Genomic DNA, 17,840 nt, shown 5'->3' with positions numbered 1-17,840 from the left:
ACCGGCGGCTATAAGAACAGATCCGCGCTGTATCTGTTCTCGCTTCGGCGAGCGCGGCTTCGGCCGCTTATCTGTTTTTTGAGCAGCGTCCGCTCCGGCGGACGCAGTTGTTGCTGCGACGCGCGTCTTTTCGTTCCCTTTTCTGTTTTCTCTGATCTTTTAACTCTCCTCTGTCTGCACGTGGCAGCGGTGGTGGCTCGGATCGAGCCAGTAGCAGGCCCGTGCAATTTACTTTTCATCCTTCTCACAGTCACAACAACAACAACAACAGACGCAGCAGCAGATCGCGGCTTCGGCCGCTTATCTGTTTTTTTCAGCCAGCGTCCGCTTCGGCGGACGTGGTTGTTGCTGCGACGCGCGTCTTTTATTTTTCTGTTTCCTTCTCTGACATTTTACCTTTCCTCTGTCTGCACGTGGCTGCGGTGGTGGCTCGGCTCGAGCCCGTGCAATTTCCTTTTCATCCTTCTCTCAGTCGCAACAACAACAACAGACGCAGGAGCAGACGGGTAGCAGAGACGCTCTCCGCGGGGCCTCGTCCTAGACCGTTGTGCTCTCGGCCATTGTATATATGATGTAGAAGCCTTGTAGATACTGTATATAAAAGTCCGTTCACTCATCGTCGCATCGGCCTTTCTTCGCTCAGCTCTGCTCAACAGAGGCAACAGGCTGAGACGCTCCAGACACAACAGTGGTGGCAGCTGCGGGATCGACCGGCGTCAGCTACCTCGGCGCGGTGAGTGCCTGATGTTTTCCCCTCAATATACTGCTCTAGCACACGTGATTGTAGTCTAGAGTAGGGCTGTGTGTAGCACTAGAGGGAGTTAACAAGGCTTCGTTGTAAAGAATTGCTTGCGCGTTTCATACTAGTAGTGCTATAGTAGTGAACCAACAGCAAGAGGCTAGTGTGGGCGATGGAGAACCTTAAAGTGAAGGAACTCATCGAAATTTGTGAAGAGTTGGGCATTGATTTGGGCTCCGCAAAACGAAAGCATGCGATTCTTGAGATCATGCGGGCAGATGAGGTAATGGCTGGGGAAGCCAACGAGGCCTGGGATCAGATCAAAGAGCGCCGTGAGCGCGAAGACCCAGAGCGAGAGCGGTAAGAACGCCGTGCGCGCGAGGAGGCCAAAGCACGTCTTGAGCACGAGGCCAAAGGACGCTGTTGGCGCGAAGAGGCAGAAAAACGGAAGCAGCTTGAGGTAAAACGGCGTGCTCGCGTTAGGAAAGTCGCCACTCCGCGGCTGGTTGCGTTAAAGTGCACCACATCTTCAGATTCATTTCTTTTGGTGGCCGCTTACGCGCCCCCTCATAAGCCTATGTCGCCCGTTTTCGACGAGATCAGGCACGCGCTGATGATCGCACCCAGACTGCCCGCGGTCGTTTCGGGGGATTTTAATGCCAAGCATGAGGTTTGGGGTCCGAGCGTCTGCGATGCGCGGGGTGGGGTGAGCTTCTCGCGTTCGTGATGGGCTCGGGCCTCGTAGTCCCTAATGACCCGGCGTCCCCGCCAACATATTCCACACCATACACAGACAGTAGGATCGACGTCACTCTCGCTACGCCGAGTTTGGCGTTGGCGGGAGCTCCTGCTCGGCTGATCGTGGGCTCGCGCACTGGGGTGCGAGCTCTTGGTGCCCCGCCCTGCCCAGCCCCATCTCTCGATTTTTGCAGCGTTTTCGACCAAATGTGGACGCCTGGCCTAGGTCGCGGCGTCTTCTCCTGCGGTCGCCAGCCTTCTTTAAGGCGTTTTTTGAGCTGCGGCACTTAGCCGCGCCCGGCGGTCCGAGCCGGCGCCTTGTGCTGCCCTGCTGCGGTGGTTGGACGGCCGGTCCCCTCAGGCCGCGGTCGTCGTCGGGGCTTCGGATCGAGCCGTTGGGCCATGACATCTTGCCCGGTTGCACACAGGGCGAGGTGGCCTCCCGCTGTGCGGACGCACGCGGCCGTGTCCTCCGCGCAATGTGGTCGGCGGAGCGCAGGGAGTCTGCGGACGCTCGAGAGAGGACTTCCACTGCTGAGGCTCGACTTCACCTCGCCCCACCACCGGCGGCGCGGCCCACCTTTGCGGAGGTGCTTGCGGGCACCGGCGGGACCTCTGGCACACGGTCCGGTGCGGCGATTGGCGCTACCGACCCCGGCGGCCGACGTCCGCCTACGCCTCCAGAACGGCAAGTCGCAAACCATCTTGCTTTTCTCACCGCGACAACACCAGAAACCACTTCACCAGAACAGATCATTCAGACAATCAAGTACAACATAGTACCTGAGGAGGCGGGAATTGCGCCCGTTACGCTGCGGACCACGGCCGCCGGGGTCACGGTACAGGGAGACGCTAACAAACCTTCGAGCGGCGGTCGAAGGCAACGCGGTCACGCGCGCTGCGGTCGCCGTACGGGTCGCGGAGTGTCGACGCCCGCACGTGCGGGTCTGGGGTGTGGACCCCGACGTTGCGGACGACGACCTCATTCGAAACATCATTTCAAAAAACCCCAGTCTCGATCTAGACCCGCAAACCACCGTCCGGCGTTATTCGTTCCGTGCTAGAGATTCATTTCATTTCATTTTATTACCTTAAAGGCCCCTTAAAAGGGGTGTTACATAAGGGGTGGCAAGAAAAAAAGCACAAATTCACAATGACAGGAAAGTTTCTACGTTATCATTGAAAAGACTTGGGCAAGTGATGATGGCAACGTTGTTCGGAAGGCCGTTCCAGTCTGCGGCTGCACGAGGAAAGAAGGAATTAGAAAAAGTGACGGTGCGTGATCGTGGACGGGCAACTTGTAGGCGACGGCTGGTGCGGTGAGATATGCGTGCGGGTGGAAGAATATAAGGTGCGATGTGCATAGGGCTGTGGAAGAATTTGTGAAATAAAGACATGCTGGCAATGCGACGGCGGAGCGATAAGGGTGATAATCCGGATGCTGTTTTTAAGGACGAAACACTGATGTCATAAGAGTAGGATGAATGAATGAAACGAGCAGCGCGATTCTGAACAGATTCGAGGGCATTGATGAGATATGCTTGATGAGGATTCCAGATGGGCGACGCAAATTCTAGTTTGGACCTGACTAATGACTTGTAAGCTAATAACTTGACATGAAGGGGAGCATAATGAAGATGGCGCTTTAGGAAACCTAATGTCTTGTTTGCTGACGATATTATATTAGTAACATGCAGGCTCCAAGAAAGATCGCTAGAGATAGTTATGCCTAGATACTTGTATGATTGAACTAGTTGTACGGGAACTTCAGATATTACGTAAGAGAAGGTTAAAGGATTACGGCGACGGCTAATGGACAAAAGATTACACTTACGTGGGTTAATTTCCATTAGCCATTTATTACACCACTCCTGAACGGCATTAAGATCATTTTGAAGAGAAGATTGGTCAGCGGTGGTAAGAATAGCACGATAAAGTACACAGTCGTCAGCGAACATGCGTACGTTAGATGTTACATTTGAAGGCAGATCATTAATGTATATAAGAAACAGTAGTGGGCCAAGCACAGATCCCTGTGGGACGCCCGACGTTACTGGGAGTGAGTTAGAGTTCTTATTGTTAACGGAGACAAACTGCGAACGATTAGTCAAAAATTCTTCTATCCACTTCAAAATATGGGGGTGCAAATTTAACCGAGAAAGTTTTATCAGCAGGCGTTTATGGGGTACTTTATCAAATGCTTTGGCGAAATCTAGAAAAATGATATCAGTCTGTAGATTAGAATCAAGGTTAGCATGCAGGTCATGAATGAATGTGGCAAGTTGGGTCTCGCAGGAGTAACCCCGGCGAAATCCGTGCTGAGCAGAATGGAAGAAGTTATTCGAATCAAGGAATGCCATGATGTGGGTATAGATGACGTGTTCCATGATTTTGCAGGGAATACTAGTTAGAGAGATGGGCCGGTAATTAAGCGGCGAGTTCTTGTTACCTGATTTGTAGACTGGAACGACCTTCCCATTTTTCCAGTCTATGGGCAGTTGACCTGTGAAGAGTGACTGAGCGAATAACAAGCACAACAGAGATGAACATATATCTTTGGTATTAATCAGTATTTTAGCATTAATATTGTCAATTCCAGCAGAGGATGATATTTTAATGTTTTCTATTAGTGACAAAATTCCTGCAGAAGAAAATATAAGAGGAGGCATAGTATCTTGAATAATTGGTGGGTTTGGAGGAAATGTCGGCTCTGTTTCATTAGTAAACACGGATGAAAAGGCTGTGTTGAACATGTTGGCGCATTCAGTTTCAGAGACAGTTGCACCCGAAGCATCAGTGAGGGAAACAGTGCGTGTGTGCTGGGGGTTAATTACTTGCCAGAACCTACGGGGGTTAGTTGACAACATTTTAGGCAGATCGGAGTTAAAAAAAGTGCGTTTGGCTTCTCGAATACTTGATAAATAAGTTTTTTCGGCTGCATAATATTTGTTCCAAGCGTTCTGACTAGGAAGCAACTTGGCTGAACGGAAAAGACGCTTCTTTTTATTTTCAAGACGTTTGAGTGTGTTTGTGAACCATGGGTTTTGAGGGTTATTTCGTATATTTATGTTTGGAATAAACCTGTCGACCAAATCTTCGATTTTCCTCTTAAACAAGGACCAGTTATCATGGATGGATCTTTGATGAAAGCTGGATTGAAATACTGGTAAAAATGCGCGAGGTTCATTATTTATTGCTGTGTAGTTTCCTTTATCGTACAGTCGGATAGTTCGTTTAGAAGTTACGAGTAAGAACGGTTTAATCGTGAAGCCGGCATGTAGGTTGAAGGTTGAAGGTTTATTTCCGCAACTGGGTGTTGCGAGGACAGCCAGGGAAAAAGCTGTATAGACAGCTTGAGAGGTCCTGGCTTCCTCTTACAGTGCAGCATTGACGGTGCCGGAGTACGACATCAAACAAAATGTAAGTAAAGTATGTTCGGTACAGAGAATGAGACATGTACGTTCAATACGTAGTACATTGTGCTTATAAAAGAAAGAAGAACTACATTAGATCAAAGAGCCTATAAAGGCAAACACAGGGAGGAGAAAATAAATGACAGCAAAATTGACAGGTGCACTCAAAGTGGTAATAGGAAGAAAAAAAACTACATGAACATTTGGGGCAATTCTTTCAGAGAAATATTGGATAGGTCAAGATTCTTGTGGCAGTACAACTGGTTCAGAAGTGTCGGTAAGGTATGCTGCAACATTTGCTTGCCATAGTTTGTGCGGCATTTCTTAACATTCCAAGGTTCTGCTGCTCGGGTATCATACACAGTTCTGCTTTGCTCTAGCCCAGCCAGTGTAAGTAAGGAGTCATCATTTTTCATTATGGCGAGTTTATATTTATAGCACAGCCTATAGTTATACATGGACTTCATTGGTATGACGTTGTGTCGATGGAAAAGGCTCGCCGTGTGGAAGAAATATGGCACTTTACATGCAATGCGTATAATTCGTTTTTGTAACACTGCGAGTTTGTTAATATTTTCAGCTGTGGTTGTTGCCCACACCATACATCCGTAGTTGGCTATAGAAGAGAACAAACAGTGGTAAAGTAACATGTTGACTGACATAGGAAAATTAAAGCAATTGCGGCGCATGATACCAACTGTTCTGGAAAGTTTCTGAACTACGTAATTAATATGGTCATTCCATGACATATCTGCTGCAAAGTAAACGCCCAGAGTTTTCACAGACTGCACAAACTCTATTCTGGTATTGTTTAATTCAGGTAGAGGTAGTTCAATGTGTTTGTGACGTGGGTGAAACATGACTGCTGCCGTTTTACTAACGTTAATTCTTAAGTGATTATCAACCGTCCAAGTATTTATTGCTTTTAAGGTTTTATTATGTTAAACCTGGAAAGCGCATAAAAACAAAGGACAACAGAAAGAGACAGACACACGAGCGCTTTGTGTCTGTCTCTTTCTGTTGTCCTTTGTTTTTATGCGCTTTCCAGGTTTAACATGTCTAACCAACTCGCCCAAACGCAGCCATTATTGAAGGTTTTATTAGCTCGATTTGCAAGATCAGCAGTTGAAGTACCCGAAAAAAACAGACTAGTGTCATCTGCGTAAATTATATACTCAGCAGTGCTATCAATGCGGACAATATCATTGACATAAAGAACAAAAAGAAACGGACCCAAAATGCTCCCTTGCGGAACGCCAGAAGCTACCGCTTTCAAATGGGAGCATTCACCGGCAATACTGACAAACTGAGACCTATGTCGCAAGTATGAGGAAATCAGCATATGGGCTATGCCTCTAATACCGTAGTGATCTAATTTTTTAAGCAGCACAGAGTGGTTAACAAGGTCAAACGCCTTTGAAAAATCTAAAAATAATCCAAGTACCATGTTTTTTGACTCAAAATGTTTTAGTATGAATTCTTTCTGAGCAAGGAGAGCTAACTCAGTCGATCTGTTTTTACGAAAGCCATATTGAGCATTAGTGATAATGTTATATCTTTCAGTGAAGCAGGATAGTCGTTTAAGAATAACTTTTTCGAGGCCTTTAGAAAATACAGGTAAGATTGATATCGGGCGATAGTTAGCCATTTCATTTTTGTTTCCTTTTTTATACACTACTGTCACTTTTGCCCTTTGCATAAGACGCGGAAAAACTCCGGAAACCAAGGAGAGGTTGAAGATATGGGCGAGGCAAGGTGCAAGAATGTCGATGGTAAATTTTATGGGCTGTATCTGGAAACCTGACGCGTCTGTAGCTTTACTATTATTAAGTGATAAAAATTCTGTAATTACTTCATTTACTGTAACAGGTGTTAGAAATATTGTTTTACCATTACGGGCACTCATATAGGACAGATTTACGTCGCCGCTTGATGTGTCAGCAAAGGAAAGAAAGTAGTCATTAAAGGCATCTGCTAGATCAGCACCTTTTAGTTCAATCCCTTCATGAATAATTTTTGTAGTCGGTTCGGAAGAATTAGCGATTAGGTGATCGCTGACGCCTGGTAGATACGTGACGGAATGAACGCATTCAGGATTATCCGTTAATATTAGGTCCAGGATATTAGCGCAGTCTTCAGTTACACGGGTTGGTTCGGATACAGTTTGAACGAGGTTAAAATTAAGGCAGACGTCTAGAAATTCATTAGCATCCTTATTACCTGTAGCGGTTAGATTATGCCAGTCAATGCTCGGAAAATTGAAATCTCCGAATAGGAGAGTGCAGGTGTTAGGGTGCTTAGCTTTAATTTCATTTAATGCGTTATTAAGTTTTCGAGGGAAGTCTGGGTAGCTAGGAGGCCTGGAGCAAACGCCACTCACAACTGATTTAGGTGAAGCATGGCATAAACCCATAATATTTCTATATGTGATGAAAGGTGAACAGCTGAACATGATAGATCCCGAGCGGTTGCAATCAGTACCCCCCCTCCCCTTCGGTCTGGGCGATCTTTCCGAAAAACACTGAAATTAGGCAAGTCAGCAAGGCACAAAAAGGCATGTCATTTCGATGCCCTGAAAGGCATTTAGACGCGTCTTGGCGCGGGGACGCCTCACCATCGGCTGGTCCTCTGCAATGGTGGCACGGGACATACACGTACCAATGTGTACGTTTTGCACGACGTACGGACACTCGCGTCGCAACTGTCGCGCGAGTGGAGACGCCGGACGGGCGGTCTGCACCAAGTGTGCAGGAGGGCACACACGGTGGCCGATTGCCCCGTGTCGGCAGACGACGCCGTGCGGGAAGAGAGGGCCCGTCTAGGGCCTCACTGCCCTGTCCTGGTGGCTCACTTGAGCTTCCGCGCCGACTTAGTCCCGCGACCTTTTGGGCGCGCGTGGGGGGAGCCGGACCTTTCTTTCTTTCTGCTACTTTCGCGACGTGGGCATGGTGCCGTCGCGCTGCATACCTTTTTTCCACCCCCTCATGCATAATTCAACCTCTTCTTTCTTTTCCGCTAAATTTCGTCACCACTTCTCATATGATCACGTTCATTCCTCATTTCTTTCATTTCTTCTTCCTACTGCTCAAGTCTCTTATTTTTTCAAACCCGGCTCCCCTCATACGCCACACCTGTCACACATCAACACACACCACACATTCCGTACACGCCACATATGCCACACATACTACACATAACACACACATCGCATCTCACACCGCCGGTTCAGTTATCCCCTGCACACACTTCTCACTGCCCCAACTACAACACATTACTTGTCACAGGGGTCGCTCCCAATACACGCACCAACACACAAATCTTGATTTCACTCGACCAATCGGATTCGAAACACCAACATGAAAACTGTACCTAAATTTTCATTCATTGAGGCAAACCTTGAACACAGCAGGAACGCGACCCCAGCATTGGTTGACACACTCAGCAACAACAACTATAATATTATACACATTTGCACTCATCACAGACCCATACACAAGACAGGACTTTGTGCAGGGGATACCTCCGGATTGGTCGATCTTTCACGCCCCATCCAGACCACGATGCGCCATCGTCGCTCGTCTCCCCGAATTCGACTTATTCCTCATTCTCGTCACCACACGAGTTGTCACCTTAGTCTGCACATCGGCCACTGCATCAATCATCTTAATCACCGCATACGCGCCGCCACACTTCCCCATGAACCCCACTTTAGACGACATAAGACACGCACTTGTACTAACGGAGGGGATGCCAGCTAGAGGCCCGTGTACTGTGCGATGTCAGTGCACTTTAAAGAACCCCAGGTGGTCGAAATTTCCGGAGCCCTCCACTACGGCGTCTCTTATAGCCTTAGTCGCTTTGGGACGTTAAACCCCATAAAACCAGACCATAAAACCAAGCCAGCGGTGATAGCGGGAGATTTCAACGCCAAGCACGCCGCGTGGGGGCCGGAGCTGTGCAATTCTCGGGGAGGGGAGCTCCGACGCTTCGCCATGGCTACATCCGGCCTCATAATTTTAAACGATCCTGCGTGCCCTCCGACATACACCACGCCAGCTGGACTGACGTCACACTGGTGGCTTTGGCGGTGACACAGTGGGAGGTCTCCGATACACTCACATTTTCAGAACACAAACATATCATCGTTCACTTTGGATCCGTGGCTGCAGCGGGGCAGGAGAGGCGCCTCACGCACCGCGGCACATCAAGAGTGCTAAACGCGCTAGCCTCATCGTCATTATTTACTGCAGCGGTCGGTGCGGACCTGTCGTCATCAACCTCATTAGAACACATCGTGACAAAATTATACACGATCTACGGTCGCCTCAGACGCAAACATTCCTCTACACGTCCCGTTTCACGAACTTCCACGAACACACCACACTGGTGGACACCCGACCTGACCGCAGAACGCTCGAAGGCCAGAGCCATGCGTCGGCGTTATCAGCGCACTACCGACTCTCAACTCCGCACACATTTTACCACACAATACTACCACGCACTCAGAACATATCGCAACTACATAACAGCCGCCCGCGACGCAAACATTCGAACAATTGCTAGAGAATCATTACGATGAGTAATATACGGCCGTTCACTTCAATCTGCGTTTTCAAAATTAAGATCGCCGGTTGTGCTGCCACCTCTCCGCAGGCCAGACGGCGAATTGACACTATCCACAAATGAAACAGCGCAATTATTACTCGACACACAAGCAGCCACAGACGAAACATCACACGATGACACCGATCATACACACATACTGGCGGCTGCGTCAGCATCACACTTGGGGGGGGGGGGGGGAGGGGGGGCGATGACCCGCCCTTCGCCCTTGGAGAGATCTCTCTAGCCATGAGCCGAATGCGCCAAGGCGCGGCGTCGGGTTTGGATGGATTAACAGTGAGTTTGATCGGGTCCTCTGGGACATGCATCCACACTTCATTAAACTCATTTTCAATGAGGCGCTGAAATAGGGCCATTTTCCTACAGTATGGCGACGGGGGAGAATAGTCTTTCTTCCCAAGCCGGGCAGACCTCCCGATTTGCCTCAGTCATACAGACCCATCGTCAGGAATTCGACGCTTGGCAAAGTGCTGGAGCGCTTGCTCTACAGTCGCTTGTACCATTTCCTCGCACGAAAGAACCTGCTTCACAGCGACCAATTCGGATGTACTAAACAACGCGGAGCGGTGAATGCACTTCACGCTCTCGCCACCAAAATTAGAGGGCACAGGACAGACGGTCTCCACGCACTGCTCGTTTCCATCGATATTCGTGGGGCTTTCGACAGCGTTTGGCACCCCCTGGTCCTGGCTTCCCTAGGCCGTTGGGGATGCCCGAGAAATCTCTGTGCGCTGCTGCGGTCTTTTCCATCCGACCGCGAGGTGGTGTACCGCTGCAGAGCGGGTGACGCGCTTCCGAGCCGCTCGGAGCGAATGGACGTGTCTGCCCGAGCTCCCGCTGGCCGGGGCTGACCTGCCCCACCCGCCTGGCCTCTGGGGCCCCCACTGCGATTTCGGGGCTGCTTTTTGCAGCCCTACTCGATCGAATTTACCCCCCTCGAGGTCTTTCACTACCGCAAGCGGTTTTTTAACCGCACTTTGCGGTTTTTACTGATTTTTTGCGGTTTTCTGCTGAACCGCGCCTTCCATCGCCAGGGTTGTGAAAGACAAAGGCGTTCTACCGGCTCCCTGGGCTGCCCTGCTGCCTCGGGGTCATTCGGGGTGGCGTTTCCTGCTGCGGGCCGCGGTCGCGGTCGTTCCCGGACGCACCGCGACCTCTTCCTGCGGCCGCCTCGCGGTCTTCGACCTGCTGCGAGGTGGGGCTGGCCTCTGGCCCCTGCATTTGTCCTTCGACCGCCCTGTGACTTCGGGGCTGCCCTCGGCTGCCCCATTCGCGATCGGGGACCACTCCATCTAGGTCCGGGTGAGCCGGCGGCCGTTTTTTCACCGCTTTTCGCGGTTTTGACCACGTTTCCTCGGTCCGGGACTTAGCCGCGGCCGACTGTCGCTGCGGTCGAGGAGGAGGAAGAGGAAGTCGTCCTCTCGGTCTTCTCGGTTGCCCTGCTTCCCCGGGCTCGTTCCTGTCGCGATTTCCAGCTGCGGCCTGCGGTCCCGGTCGTGCCCGCTGCCATCGCGACGAGTTCCTGCGGCCGCCTCGCGATTTTCAAGTCATTTCGAGGTAGGGCTGGCCTTTGGCCCCTTCGCCCACACTGCGACTTCGGGGCTGCCCTCGGCCGCCCCACACGCGACCGCGGACTGCTCCCTCGGTGTCCGGGACAGCCACTGCCTGTCCCCTGGCCGCATCACGCGGTTTTGGCCGCGCAGCCGCGTTCTTGGACTTGGCCGCGGCAAATTTTCTTCGCGGTCGAGTGCGAGGAAGACGAAGTGCTCCCGGCTGCCTGGCCTGCCCTGTGGCCTCGGGGCGCTCTTTCCGGCTGCGGTTCACGGTCGGGGCCATCCCTGCTGACGTCGCGACTGGTCCGCGAGGCCGGGTCGCGATTTCCAGGCCGCTTTTGCGGTCGGCCCGGTTTCTGTCGCTTGACCGGTTGCGACCGCTCTTGGGCTTCGCCCTGGGCGCGGTTCTGCCTGGCCTCGTTCGGGACCTCGGCCTTCGTGAACGGGCTTTCTTCTAGCGAGGCTTAGGCTCGGCCCCGCTCTGTCCCGTTGGTTGCAGGGCTGGTTGTCGCCCGCGTCTGCGGGGATGTCATCCTCGAGAGCGTCTCCTGCAGCGTCGCCCTCCGGGCGGGACCAACCTGTGGTGGCGTTACACCGCCTGTCCCCGGACCCCAGTTCCAGCTCCGGGCGGTCGGGCGCGGGTGCCACGACACCCCGCTCGGAGTTCTCAGACGCCGGAGACACCATCCTTGCAGGGGTCCCGGACGAAACTCTGCGGCCGACCGAGACACCTTCTCCGGTTGGCGACAACGATTTTGCGGCCGCCCTGAGCTCGCGCGGTTCTCCTGACGCCGTGCAGACCTCGCGCGATTCTCCGCCGGAGGTCCCCTGCCCGGACGGCGCCGGGCTGGGGGCTGTGCCGGATGGCTCGGGTCCCTCTCGCGAGGAACCTGCGGGCGCGGGAGCCAGGCTCGATCTGGAATTCACCGCGATGCCCTACTTCGCAGCCGTCACGGCCCTTCAGGAGCGCCTCACGGCGTTCCTGAACTCTGATAAAAGCAAAGTCCCGGTGCACGCTCGGACGAGCATCTCTCAGATGTTCGGCGAGCTGGTGCTTCGTTGCGCCGAGTACCGGGCGCTGGCTTCAGATGCCAGGGGCCGGGCGGAGGTCCTTCCGGACCATGTGGAGTGCGGAGCGCCGCGACGCTGCTGAGGCCCGGTCCCGGGCTTCCGTGGCGGAGACCAGGCTGCGCGCTGGCCCGCCTCCACCTGCTGCGCCCACATTCGCGGACGTCGTTCGGGGCAACCTTCAGCCTGCGCCCACACCGACGGCGGCGTCTCCAACATCTCTACCATCTTCAACCGCCACCCAGCGACCGCAATCTGTAAGCCGCGTCGCTTTCTTAACACCAATAACACCCGCGAACCCCACACCTGCCCAGCTTATTCAAACAATTAAGACCAACATCATACCAGAGGACGAGGGCCCGTCCAATTTAAACCCACGGCGAATGGAGTAACAGTAATCGCAGGTCGCGTTTTTTCCTTTTCCTGCCTGGCTGATCGTGGGCTCGCGCATCGGGGTGCGAGCTTTTGGTGCTCCGCCCTGCCCGGGCCCATTTTTTTCGATTTTTCGCAGCCCTGAACATCTGCGGACGCCTGGCCTCGGTCGCGGCGCCTTTCCTGTGGTCGCTAGCCTGATTTTCGGGCGTTTTTTGCGCCGCGGGACTTAGCCGCGCTCGCTGGTGCGGGCCGGCGCCTTGTGCTACCCCAGCCTTGCTTTGGTGGTTGGGTGGCCGGTCCCCTCGGCCAGCTGAGATGGCGGACGCGGAGCTCATTTCGTCGGGGCCTCGGACCGGGCCGCGCTCGTCGTCGGCACATGTCATCTCGCCCGATGGATCGACCGCGGGCAGGTAGGGGTCTACCCCTACGCGGGCTCTCTCGGGGAGCTCCTCTGCATTTTCAATGGCAGGGGACGCGGTCCTGGGTGGACTGCGGTCGCCCTACCTGACGGCCTGCGAGCCCCCGGGCTCGGCCGGGGCCTCCTGCTGCGCGGGGGCGTCTCCGGGTGTTGCGGCCTTGGTCTCTGGCCTTCCCCGAGGCGGGACCCGGACTTGGGACGCGGTGGCGCCCTCTGGGACGCTTGCTGTGAATGCTGCGGTTTCCGACGATGAAGGGGCCCCGTTGTCCTCCCTCGACTCTGCGATGAACATCCAGCAGAAAATTGTGCGGATGGCCAATGATCCTTCAAACAAGCTCGCGGCCAATGCGAGGCCCGAGCTTATTAACAACGTGGTCACCCTGGGAAAGCACTGCGCGGACTTCCGCACCATGGCTGCTGATGCCAGGGCTCGTGCGGAGGTCCTCCGTGAGATGTGGACCGCAAGCCAGAGGGAGAACGCGGTCCTGCGTGAGCGCCTGGCGCGGGCCGAGGCCCGCCTCGAGCTGTCGTCCCGGGCTCCTGCTCCATCGTTTGCGGATGTCGTGCGCAGCCAGGCGCCTCCTTCTGCGGTGCGGGACGCCGTGGAGGTGTCGTCGTCTGCGGCCGCATGTCATCAGTCGCGGCAAGTTCCACGTCATGTGGCCTTTTTGACATCCTTAGCACAGTCACAGGTCGTGCCAGGCGATCTTGTTAAATCTCTTAAAAGTAACATAAATCCGTATGAGGCGGGCATCAGCCCGGTTATTTTGCGGCCCACTGCGACGGGTGTAACACTATAGCCAAACGGGCGAGTTGCTTGTCCTGTGTGTTCTTCTACTTTGTCTGCGTCGTTTGCGCTGTCTTGGCGCAGGACAGGGCTGGTGTTGAGAACTTGCGCTCTGCGGTGCAGTCCAACGAGGTCACTCGTGCATGTCTGTGCGAGCGGCCGAGCGCCGCAGGCCGCATGTTAGAATATTTGGAGTTGATCCTGACGTTGCGGACGCGGCGGTCGTTGAGCATCTTAGTGCGAGGCACCCGGGACTCGACCTCGACCCGCGCGACACTAAGCGCCGCTACACGTTCAAGCAGCGTGATGGCGCAAACACCCATGTTTTAGCGGTCGCCCCGGACGCGTTCAAACGTCTTATCGAGAGGGGGCGCGTATCTATCGGTTGGTCCACTGCATCCGTAGCAGAGGATGGGCCCATGTGCACGTTTTGTGTGGCCTACGGGCATTCGCGCCGCGGCTGTAGGCAGTCGGCGCATGCCGAGCGAGCTGCCTGCACAAAATGTGCGGGCAATCATGTCGCAGAGAAATGCGCGGTTCGCGCGGGTGACGCAGCAGTGGCCTGCGCGGAATGTCGCAGGGCGGGTCGTCAAGTGACTTTAGGTCGTCAGGGCCCTCCGCATCCTGCAGGGGCGCGGTCTTGCCCCATTCTTATGGAGCGGGTGGCGAGACTGCGCTCTAGAACCGATTATGGCGCGTGTTGAAACGAGAATTTTAGCGCCGAGTGGGCGGGGAGCCACGCTTTTTTCTTTTCTTCTAAGTCGCGGCCGGCGTTGCGCCTCAGGGCGCCGGCGTTTAGGCCGCGACGCACTATAGTACTTTTTCTTTCTTTCTGTATCTGTCTTTCCGATGGCGGTGGTATTTCTTCTTCTTCTTCTTTATCCTCTTTATAATGGAACATACCCACGTGGGGGGATTGGCCAAGGTATAGTGGTATAAATAAGGAAATTTTCATAGGATTAAGAAAAATATCGGAGCCAAACGTGAATTTTGAAAAATGTACTCATGGAAAACGACAAAAGAATTTTTTGAATGAAATAACATAGAACATTTCGGGGGAAAAAAAAAGAGAACTCCAAAACTTTTAAAGGAGCTAGGAAATCAACCTACCAGTTGCAATTATGTAATCATGAAGATTCCCACAAATTGAGCCCAATGCAAATCCTTTGGCGCTCGCTCCGAACGATAACAACACTGGCAGAGATAACGGGAGCCCTAACCTGGAGAGAGGGACCTCCAGGTAAATCTTTCTCTGAAGTGCGAACTTTGGACAGTAGAGCAGGAAATGGTCCACAGATTCAACGTCCCCGCATGAGCCACATAGGTTTGTCGGAGACCATCCACATCTGCATAGGTGTAAATTTAAACTGGGAATCCTGCACCGCAGTCGCGTCATTGATACCTCGCACTGCCTGGTTTTACATGAACGGACGTTCCATTTATACGCTAAGTGCTGATAATCAGTAGTGTTTAGTAAGGGATCGCGTAACCTGGCTATGTGTTGGAACCGCTGAAACCTGGAGATCGCCAGCGGACTGAAATTCGGGACGGGATGCGTTACTGACCCGTCAAGAGCCGACCTTGCTAAACAATCAGCTACCTCGTTTGAATGAATGTCTGCATGACCAGGAACCCAGACAAAACGGACCTCCTTGAAAGTGGACGGGACAAAAAATCGCAGGAAACGGCACAAAAAATCTTTTTGGGAAGTTTCAAGAGAGACTAGAACTGACAATCAGCCAGGATGATAACGTGAGATACATGACACGGAATTTTGAGCAGAGCCATTCCAAGAGCCAAAAATTCCGCAAAGAATATAGGGATATAATCTGGGATGCGGACAGAATAGCTCCATGCCAAATCCTGCGAAAATATGCCAACTGCAGCTTTTTGGCAGCTGACGGAGACATCGGTAAAAGCACCACAGGATGGGGTAATTCCGCTATATGACCAGAAAGAATACCGTTTAAAATTTTTGTGGGCATGTGTTTCGCATGAGATGGGAAGATGTGGTCAAAATGGAATTCCACTGCTGCCGGCGTGTCGTCAACCCACTGCAAAGAACTGAGTCAACACCAATCGGTGTTAAAAGCTTCTGCGTGAAGTTAATTTGTGGCATTTGATATCGTGGCCAATGATGGTAAAAAAATAAGGCCGGCTAAGACACAAAAATAGGAGTACTGATATCAGTCATCGGGTCCAGCGACCTGAGGAAAGTTCGCACCGTGAGTATTTGAAAGCGGGAAATTAAATCGGGCATACTGGCTTCGAGATAAAGCAGGGCGTTTGAAACTGATTTTGGGAGACCAAGGCAGAGGCGTAGAGCACGCCTTTCCAGTAAGATTTAAGGCTTGAACCTTGTAGTTTGCGCTACCAGAGAACAGAATGCAACCGAATTCAAGTATAGGTCTTACATAACCTTGGTATAGTAACAATAATGTGTCGCGGCGCTTCCCAAACCTTATATTGGCGATTCGTGTCAGCCGGCCTAGAGCGCGTTCTCCTTTACGCACGTTGTTCTTTATATGAAGGCTCCAATCTAAGGTTGGATGGTAAGCAACACCTAGTTATGTAACAGATTCCACTTGTGGAATCACATTAGAGTGACGGGCTATTGAAATGTGCAAAGGCGTGTCTGGAGGACATACCAGTATGCCACCTTTGTTAATATTCAGGGATAAATTAATACGGTGCAACCAAACTCCAAGAGCATCCAAATATCCCTGCAGAATCTGGTAAAGGGAATGGATATCCCTGGCAGAGGCGAAAAAAGGCTATGTCATCTGCATACACAAAAACTGTTGTATCAGGACGGATGGGGATGCCACTGACCAAAATATTAAAAAGCAGCGGTGATAGCACCGAACCATGCGGCACTCCTCTTGATTGATGATAAGTATTAGAACATAGGGTACCCTCTGCGTAATACGGTGCAACCAAACTCCAAGAGCATCCAAATATCCCTGCAGAATCTGGTAAAGGGAATGGATATCCCTGGCAGAGGCGAAAAAAGGCTATGTCATCTGCATACACAAAAACTGTTGTATCAGGACGGATGGGGATGCCACTGACCAAAATATTAAAAAGCAGCGGTGATAGCACCGAACCATGCGGCACTCCTCTTGATTGATGATAAGTATTAGAACATAGGGTACCCTCTGCGCAGTAAAAGTATCTTTCGTTTAGAAATTCAGATATCCATGCATAAATGTAGGTTGGAGGATGTAACTGCGCACATCTGTTAAGTAAAATAGTATGTTCTGTACTATCATAGGCTTTTGCTACATCAAGAGTCACCAAAGCTGAAACTTCTCTTCTGCGTATCGAGAGCCGGATTCTACTCTCTTGATCCACATGCGCGGTCCATATAGAGCATCCGCGACGAAAGCCAATCTGTGCTGAGCTAAGGCCATTAACATCCGGAACATGTTTTGGGAGACGACTGTGCACTACCCTTTCAATTAATTTGACTAAATTTGAAGTTATCGCAATTGGCCGAATATTTTCTAAGACGTACCCTTTACCTGCGCCTTTCCTCAATAAAATAATTTTCGCTATCTTCCATATGCTTAGAATCCATGAATTTTCAATGAAGTATTGACAATATCTAAGAGGTTGCTTGTAAAATCATGGGCTAAAATTTTAATCATACCAACAGTGACACCATCTTGTCCAGGAGCTGCAGGATGCAACATTTCCAGGACTGAGAGGAGCTCTAATGCGTCAATCTCGGTATAATCCGAAGAGGGCGAAATTGCGAGCAGAGGAACATTTCTTTGAGACTGGAAACGTACTACTAGTCCCTGAGCAATACTATCCAGGGTTTCCTGAGCCTGTTGTGGTGATAACACTGTTGAAGAAGTAAGGTGAAGGACTGGAGAACTCTTGTTACGTTCCATGAATCTATACAGGGCCTTCCGATTACGGGGATTTGAAAGATAAGTGTTCAAATTTTGGTTATAGTCCTCCTTGGCTTTTGCAATTGTTCTTTTGAAAGATGCAGAGGAAAATTTGTAATTTAACCAATTTGATGGACTCTGGTTGCAGGATAGCCTCTTCCAGGCCGCTTTTCTGCAACGATAGGCCTTCTCACATTCTTGTGTCCACCAGGGAGACGGCTGTTTAT

General features: G+C 51.7%; 1 protein-coding gene across 3 annotated transcripts; it reads left to right on the top strand.

Annotated features, from left to right (window-relative positions):
- Positions 1–416: 416 nt before the first annotated feature.
- LOC149367453 (uncharacterized) lies at positions 417–16,636 on the top strand. 3 transcript variants are annotated; one of them, XM_089555668.1, is made up of 4 exons: positions 417–733; positions 1,672–2,165; positions 10,548–12,391; positions 12,646–13,114. In XM_089555668.1, exon 3 carries the CDS (start codon positions 11,593–11,595, stop codon positions 12,217–12,219), a length of 627 nt encoding a protein of 208 aa, XP_089411794.1. In that variant the 5' UTR covers positions 417–733; positions 1,672–2,165; positions 10,548–11,592; the 3' UTR covers positions 12,220–12,391; positions 12,646–13,114. The 3 variants fall into 3 exon arrangements, 2 of the variants coding, with proteins under 2 accessions (XP_089411794.1, XP_089411788.1); XR_016284869.1 differs by lacking the exons at positions 10,548–12,391; positions 12,646–13,114 and adding an exon at positions 5,985–6,518 and having other exon boundaries at positions 1,672–5,820; XM_089555662.1 differs by lacking the exons at positions 417–733; positions 1,672–2,165 and having other exon boundaries at positions 12,236–12,391; positions 12,646–12,919; positions 12,979–16,636.
- Positions 16,637–17,840: the final 1,204 nt, after the last annotated feature.

This window comes from Amblyomma mixtum, chromosome 1 (assembly GCF_055824585.1).
Source record: "Amblyomma mixtum isolate Tamu chromosome 1, ASM5582458v1, whole genome shotgun sequence".
Taxonomy (NCBI): Eukaryota; Metazoa; Arthropoda; class Arachnida; order Ixodida; family Ixodidae; genus Amblyomma; species Amblyomma mixtum.
Note: the sequence above shows the minus strand (reverse complement) of the source record. Positions and strands in the feature narration are given on the sequence as shown.

What these genes read in the sequence shown, in the direction of transcription:
- LOC149367453 (XM_089555662.1), top strand. Translation starts at nt 12,886, where the DNA reads ATGTCATCTCGCCCGATGGATCGACCGCGGGCAG. An exon ending in GATGGATCGACCGCGGGCAG is followed by an intron (nt 12,920 to 12,978) that starts GTAGGGGTCTAC and finishes TTTCAATGGCAG; the next exon opens with GGGACGCGGTCCTGGGTGGA.